At 24.0% G+C, this 7,476-nt stretch overlaps 1 protein-coding gene across 4 annotated transcripts; it reads right to left on the bottom strand.

Annotated features, from left to right (window-relative positions):
• Positions 1–664: 664 nt before the first annotated feature.
• LOC126895512 (mortality factor 4-like protein 1) lies at positions 665–7,233 on the bottom strand. Of its 4 annotated transcripts, none has more exons than XM_050667459.1 (10): positions 7,072–7,230; positions 6,730–6,931; positions 6,461–6,651; positions 5,994–6,085; positions 5,207–5,299; positions 5,059–5,144; positions 4,888–4,993; positions 4,691–4,814; positions 2,455–2,539; positions 665–915 (listed from the first exon to the last, which is right to left on the bottom strand). In XM_050667459.1, exons 1-10 carry the CDS (start codon positions 7,100–7,102, stop codon positions 840–842), a joined length of 1,086 nt encoding a protein of 361 aa, XP_050523416.1. In that variant the 5' UTR covers positions 7,103–7,230; the 3' UTR covers positions 665–839. The 4 variants fall into 4 exon arrangements, with proteins under 4 accessions (XP_050523416.1, XP_050523418.1, XP_050523415.1 ...); XM_050667458.1 differs by lacking the exon at positions 665–915 and adding an exon at positions 1,335–1,981; XM_050667460.1 differs by lacking the exon at positions 665–915 and adding an exon at positions 1,336–1,952.
• Positions 7,234–7,476: the final 243 nt, after the last annotated feature.

Genomic DNA, 7,476 nt, shown 5'->3' with positions numbered 1-7,476 from the left:
AATTTTTTTTTTCAATTATTTATGGCTATATTTTAGGTTAAATAGTATAATAATGTAGGAGAGGAGTAAGTACTCCATTTATTTCCTCTTTTTTACAAAAATTAAAATTAATAATAGAATAAATTAAGTGTTGACCTCAATTATTTTGCTACTTTTAATATCAATTCAATAAGTATATTAAGCTAACAATCTTTTATTTGATAATCCATATTTATAATTTTGATATACTTTGTCATAGAAGTAACAAATTATACAATTATTACAGTTATGATTGCTTTTGAAATAATCTACCAATCTCTTAAAATTAAACACATTCTACCGATTTGCATCGAAGCGATTCTAATTATAGTGATTTTAATCACTGTCAGATATCATCTATACTTGTCCCATATATGCCTCGTCCACAATGTGCCACGACCCCATTGTGCTACCGTTTTTTTAAAACTTTTAATAATATTGTTTGGATAAAAATATTAAAATTATAAAAATGATACTTTTAAAAATTTGAATACTCGAGTTTGCAGAGTTATAATTCCATTCTACTCTAAAAGAAATATATTTATAAATATTTTCTATGATTCAGGTACTATTATAGTGCTCTCAATATAATGTATAATTTAGAAGTAACAGACACTAAAAAATTGATTTAAACAATCATAACATATTTTGAATTAAAAATTATTGATTTATTTACACTTAAGTATACATATAATACAACAATCTAAATTAATTTTATTATTTATTGGTCATGTCGCTGCAATACAAGTACTTAAATAACCTTATGTAAACATCTTAATACATATACAAAAATTATGAAAATATTATTTTTTTAAACAAGTCTAAATTTTATTTAAACTAATTGTTGATTCATAATCATCATTTGTAAAATATAATAAGTAATGTTCTTCAACAAATCTGTAAATAAATAAATATAATTCTTCATGACTATTATTCATTAATAACAAAATAATAATAATTATAAAATAATAATATAAAAATGTTTACTATAAGAGGCTAGAGGGAGCTATGCCATTCTACTGGTTGAGCTTACTTAAATTTAAGTTATTACTAAAATATCCAAATGACCAAAGAAAAATTCATTAAATAATTTTGTGTTGTAAAAAATTTCTTCAATTGAAAAATAGGCGTGACAATATAAAAGGCTAATTGAAGCAAATAGAATTAATTGAAAGGATCAAATTAGAAAAATTTTAAAGTATAAAAATTATTTCTGAAATAATTAAATTAAAAAATTGACAAATGTTCTATTTTCTATAAAGTTGATAATGAGAATCTATAATAGATAGTAATATATTTGAAAAATCTACTGTGTTCTTCCTAAGAGTAGTTATTTTAAACTAATTCTATTTTTTTCTGAAATATTACTTTGATAAATTCAATTTTATGTGACTTAATAACATTAAAAGTATTTGAAAGAACATGTTAAAATTGATATAATAATAACCTCAAGTTTATTGAAAGTTGTTACTAAATATTTTGGTTCTGTGTTATATTTTCACTGAACTATATGTTTTAGATTACTTATAATGTGTATCTACTGATGTGTTATTAATTTACTTGAACACTTAGTAATGTGTCTTTACCAAAGTTATAGCATTTTGGGATGATTTACCCTCCTCCAAACGAAAAATATTTCTAAGTTACTACATAATTATATGACAACGATGGTCAAACTTGGGATCTTATAAAAAGTCTCAAACAAAATTTATAAATGCATATAATTTTTAGCCCGATTGATAACATTTTTAACACATTTACAAATAGTACATAATTAGTTTTACAATAGTCCCATTACTTACATTTTTTGATAGCATTAACCATGATTATAATAAGCAGCAACTATTGTATTCTTTTTCGTCATATTTTTTTTAAGTTTTATATTAAATTTAAAGCATATATATTACAACAGAGTGTTGAAAGGTGATAGACTTCTGGTACAAAAATATAAATGAGAGTTATCCTCAAAAAAAAAGAAAGAAATAAGATAATATGTATAAAATATATGAATAATTTTTCGGGAAAGGGAGAATTAAACCTTGGTATATACGTACAGAGGCACGTTTTCACGGCTGAGCTAAATAGGCCAGCTATTAAGAAGCATATGGTATTTTTGTTAAAGTATATAATATATGTTCATTTTTTATTTTTTTTTAATAATAAATATTTGAAAACTAAAAGATAATTAAAATTTTTCTCTTAGTTATAATGAGGTTGTGTCAAGTAGACAGCCGCTGTGAAGATTCTATCAAATCAATAAATCAGACTAAAAATAGTTTTTGGATAGATGTTAATAATTTGATGGTGATGAGAAAATAATTTTACATTATTTAAACTCAATTTATTTTCTAAATATCATCAAATTAAGATTATAATTCAGACTTCAGTAAATTTTTCAATATTTATATTATAAAAATCCAATATTTCAGTACTTACTTTAAAAAGTCGTGGAAATTATCTACTATAAATGCCAATTGTTTTTCACTGTACCACATTGATGACAATAAACTTGGCAATTTAACTAGAAAATATTATATAATACTAAATTCAAATATTATTTTATTTAATATTGTTAATTTAAACTATTAAACTTCAAAAAAAGAAACAATCTGTATATATTTATGGGTATTGTTCATATCTAGATAGTATCACTTTTAGGATCTGGAGGTGGGGAGCAAGATCATCCAGTATCAAGAATGATTACTGAATGAGCCATGAGTTGACTAAGATATATTTTTGTATTATATATAATTTATATGCTTTTGTAAATATAATGTAACTTTGATGTATTTTAGTAATATTGTATATGTCTAGTAATATTATTTCTTTATTATAATATTCAAAAAGAGCAAAAACTGTGTTTTGTATTACTATTTTTGCTTGTTGATTTCCTCATTTATACAGAGTGATTTTTTTATCATAACCCACTCAATTACTTGCAGAATAATAATAATTTAAACATTTTTTTTTTTTATTATCTTTAGTTACACATTATTCTTGAATTTTTAACTATGTTATACTTTTTAAGTTCATCCCTTATGCCTTGGAAGGGGGTCAACTTTGTTTTTTTAAATGGTAACACATATTTTTAATTTAATAAAATGTTTGAGTTTTTAATTTAATAGTAAATGGCATTTGAATTTTTAATATAACTTAATTCGTTTATTAGATATAATCATTTAAAGTTTCAAATTTTTGAATTAATATACAGGTATAATACACAAGGGATTACAAATATAGGTAGCTAATTGGTTTTTTATAACATCGATATTAGCAGGTACACAGCATTGTTATTATCAATTGTAGTAAGGCACATTGTTATGAGTTTATAAATACACTAACTGACAATACAGAAAGTATATCTATTGATAATCATAATTGATAATAAACAATCCGTGACTGAGACAGCAATGTCATAAAAATCCAATTAGCTACCTGTATTTACAATCCCATGTGTATTATACATGTATATTAACTCAAAATTTTGAAACTTTAAATGTTTATATCTAATAAGCTAATAAAGTTATATTAAAAATTCAAATGCCATTTACTATTAAATTAAAAACTCAAACATTTTATTAAATTAAAAATATGTGTTACCATTTAAAAAAACAAAGTTGACCCCCTTCCAAGGCATAAGGGATGAACTTAAAAAGTATAACATAGTTAAAAATTCAAGAATAATGTGTAACTAAAGATAATAAAAAAAAAAAATGTTTAAATTATTATTATTCTGCAAGTAATTGAGTGCGTTATGATAAAAAAATCATCCTGTATATAGCCCTAGGGAAACACCTAGTGTTTACGGACTTAGCAACCCGGGGCCCCGAGCTCCTCTTCCTCTAAGGTATAGAGGATTGATCGCATGGTTAACAATCCTGCATTGTAAAAAAAAATATTGTAAAGAAACTAGCAAAACTGCATCAGATAAATACTGAATCACCTGGAATATTAAACCATAATGAAAACAGAAACACAAGGAGATTTAAGCTAGTATAAAACGGAAGTATGTCAAAATTTAACAGATTCCCTAAGCAAATACAATGTAGGCGTAACGGGACTATAAGAGATATGATGAACTGGAACTGGACAAATTAAAGTTGACAACTATGTAAGGTTTAGATGATACACAACAGTTTGGTACAGGATTCGTTGCCCCCGTTACTCCTTTAATTTAACATACTCTTTGAAGAACTTCTGATGTATGTGGTTATTTGTTATTTAATTATTGTTTACTCTCGTTACTTAATGGGTGTGTGGTTAGCCGCCATTCTCCCAGGTGACTCCTTTCCTGCTTTAATAATAACGATTTAAATAGACTTAAAGTAAAACAGCATTCTAGTGTGGTGCACAACTAGCCGTCCTACGGTCTAGCTGCCTCATACAAAACAAATAGTTTTCAAAAAGGATAAAATGTTGAATCTCAAATTCAGACTATCAGTTAAATAAACTACATTATCCAGGTAACATATATATTTTGTATTTTCCTTTTATATATTTTCCTGTATTATTAACCATTGAAGTATACCAACTTATTTGTACATTTTATACAACAATATATAATTTTCTATTCACATCTGAATAAATATTTCCTTGTGATATACAAGAATTACATTATGCATAGAGCAAAAATGTTTAATTCTAACTTTAACTTAAATAATAAATAACATACCACACATTCTTAAAAGGTACACTGGTCCATATACTGAGCACCAAAATTCCTTAGGATACATATTTTTCTGGTACTTAAATTTATAACCTGTATGACTCTCTTTCTCTGATAGCAAAGATAAAGCCTAAAATATAAAGCACCACAATGAATTATTAATATAAAGTAACTTAAATTAAAAAATAATTTTGGTTATTTACTTTTACTTGAACATCAATCTCGCGTTCTATTGGGTATAATAATTGAGTATTGACTAAAACATTGAAATATTGCATTAATGATAAACCAATATTGAGTGCACGTTCTCTAAATTAGAAAATTAGATGATATAATGTGAAATATGTTATACTTCTATCAATAAAAGTATTTACTTGTACATAGGTTTTGTAGTAGATTTTGAATTGATGTAGTCTTCTATAACATGCTCAGCAGAATATTTGGATGGTATTTTCAAAAACTTAAATAACATGAAAAATGTTAATTTATTTTAATAATACTTTATAGTTTATAAAAATTTACTCTATTAAATGTATTTATCATATTCCAATCATATGCAATTCTTTGTTTTATTTTAAGAGGTATATCTAATTTTGGAATTGTAGTAGCTAGAGACTGAAACAAAATTTTATTAAAACAAAATGACATTGTAATTATATATTTTTTGCTGCATAACCATTTTTGTAACTATTAAAATATGTTCAGGATTAACACATATATAACTTCCTTTTTTTATCTACCTGTATTTAGAAGCTTGTACTAGATATTTAATTTAATAATAATTTTAAATAAAAAGCTATACTTTCATTCTATAATTTTATAAAGACTAGCGATAAAATTTTAATATGATAATATGTAAATAAAAGTAAAATAAAAATTAATATATCAGCTTTATTTATATTTTTAAATGGAATTTTCTTCTCACTAATACTACATTATTAATTAATTTTCATGATGGTGCTTACGCTATAAAATATTAAAATACACATAAATCAGTAAATAAAATACATAATAATGTATGATAGAAACTAATGTCATTTTGGCTTAAACGACAAGAGTGATTTTTTTCAAATGTGATATGATAAAATTTTTTTTTCAACTAATTATATTTTGTTGATTTTTGACTTTTGTATTTAAACCAACAATTATATTACAAATAAAAATCTTTTGACTTAATTAATATTTGAATCATTAACAACAACTAAGAAACTAAATCACAATTTTATTAGATTAGTTTGTATACATCACACAATTACAATAGATAGAATAAAATTAACACTAAATAGGAAGTTAATAAAAATATTATTACCACTGGTGCTGGCACAACAAATGTAATTTTTTTAATGTTTTCTTTTGAACCTTCAATTTTTGAACTAGAAGAATTTACTTTAGGAGGACGCCCTATTAAATAAATTTAAAATTAGATAAACTTAAGTCATTAGAAATTTGTTTGATATTATTAATATTTGTTTTGATAATTTAAAAAATGTTAACAGAGATTTTTGATGAAAAAAGTTATATTTTTATATAATTGTATATTTTTACAAAGGTTTTGGATTATTAGCAATTGGCTAACTAATATAATTAATTTAAAAATATAGTTAAGTTTAAAAAAGTTGTTTAATTACTTATAGGAATAATAATATAAAATCATTTTAAAATATAACTTAAAAAATTTCTGCCAACATATAAATAAAATAAATAATAAAATTAATATTAAATAATATTAATTGACATATAAATTTTACTAAGAGAAATATAATTAAAAATTTAAACCTCGTTTTTTTGGTACAGGGGATGCCGGTGATGCTGGGGATGATATATTCATAATTTGGTTTGATTCAGAAAGTTCAGAATGTTTACGTTTTTTTCCTTTAGTTACAGGTGGTGTAGTATTACGGACAGTTTCTTCTTTGACAATAATTGAGGAAACTGAACGTTTTCCTCCACTTTTTTTAGAATTTGAACTATAAATGTTAAAAAGTAAAAACAATATATTAAATTATGAAAATTTTATTAAGTACAGTTATAATTAAAATATTTACTGTAATGCTTTCAAAGAAGCCATCTTATTCATATTGACTGTATTTACAGCCAATACTCGGTCATCATCAACCCATTCTTCCCATTTACTATTCCAACCTTTGTAATGAATAAAATATTGTGCTTTTCCATCAGCAGTTTTACGTCGTTTCAAGCACTTTGCTTCATATAACATAGGCCCATGATAACATAATAAGCTATCGCCTAAAAATAATTTATATAAATTATCTTAGACATATTAAAAGTGATTAAAAATAACATTTCTTAGAGAAACATAATTCATGAACCAATTACAAATTTAAAAAAATCTGGATTACATATTAAAAAGTTAAACAATTATTTACTTTCAGCAAATCGATAGTTATCAGCAGCCATTGTTTATTTGAAAATATTTTAAAGTGAACTCTTATATAAATTAATCTTCTATGAATTATAAATAATAATAATTCTTATGTAGGATTACAATTGATCGAGTAAACAGAATTTTGAACTAATGTGATTACTTCCTCTGATAAGCATGATAATAAATTTTATTAAAGCAGTGTAACCACATTATATGAGATACTATATCTATACCCATAAAGTATATATTAAGAGGACCAAAATTTTAATCAAAAACCGTCCTGTTGTAAAACATTGCATACTAAATTCACCACCAGTCTGCGCGTCGGGCACATTTCAGGCTACTTTTTGATTATTCTAAAAGCTTATAATGGAGATGTTTTTTAATTTTAAATCAATGTATCATA

This window comes from Daktulosphaira vitifoliae, unplaced genomic scaffold (genome assembly GCF_025091365.1).
Source record: "Daktulosphaira vitifoliae isolate Bord-2020 unplaced genomic scaffold, ASM2509136v1 Scaffold_1, whole genome shotgun sequence".
Taxonomy (NCBI): domain Eukaryota; kingdom Metazoa; phylum Arthropoda; class Insecta; order Hemiptera; family Phylloxeridae; genus Daktulosphaira; species Daktulosphaira vitifoliae.
Note: the sequence above shows the minus strand (reverse complement) of the source record. Positions and strands in the feature narration are given on the sequence as shown.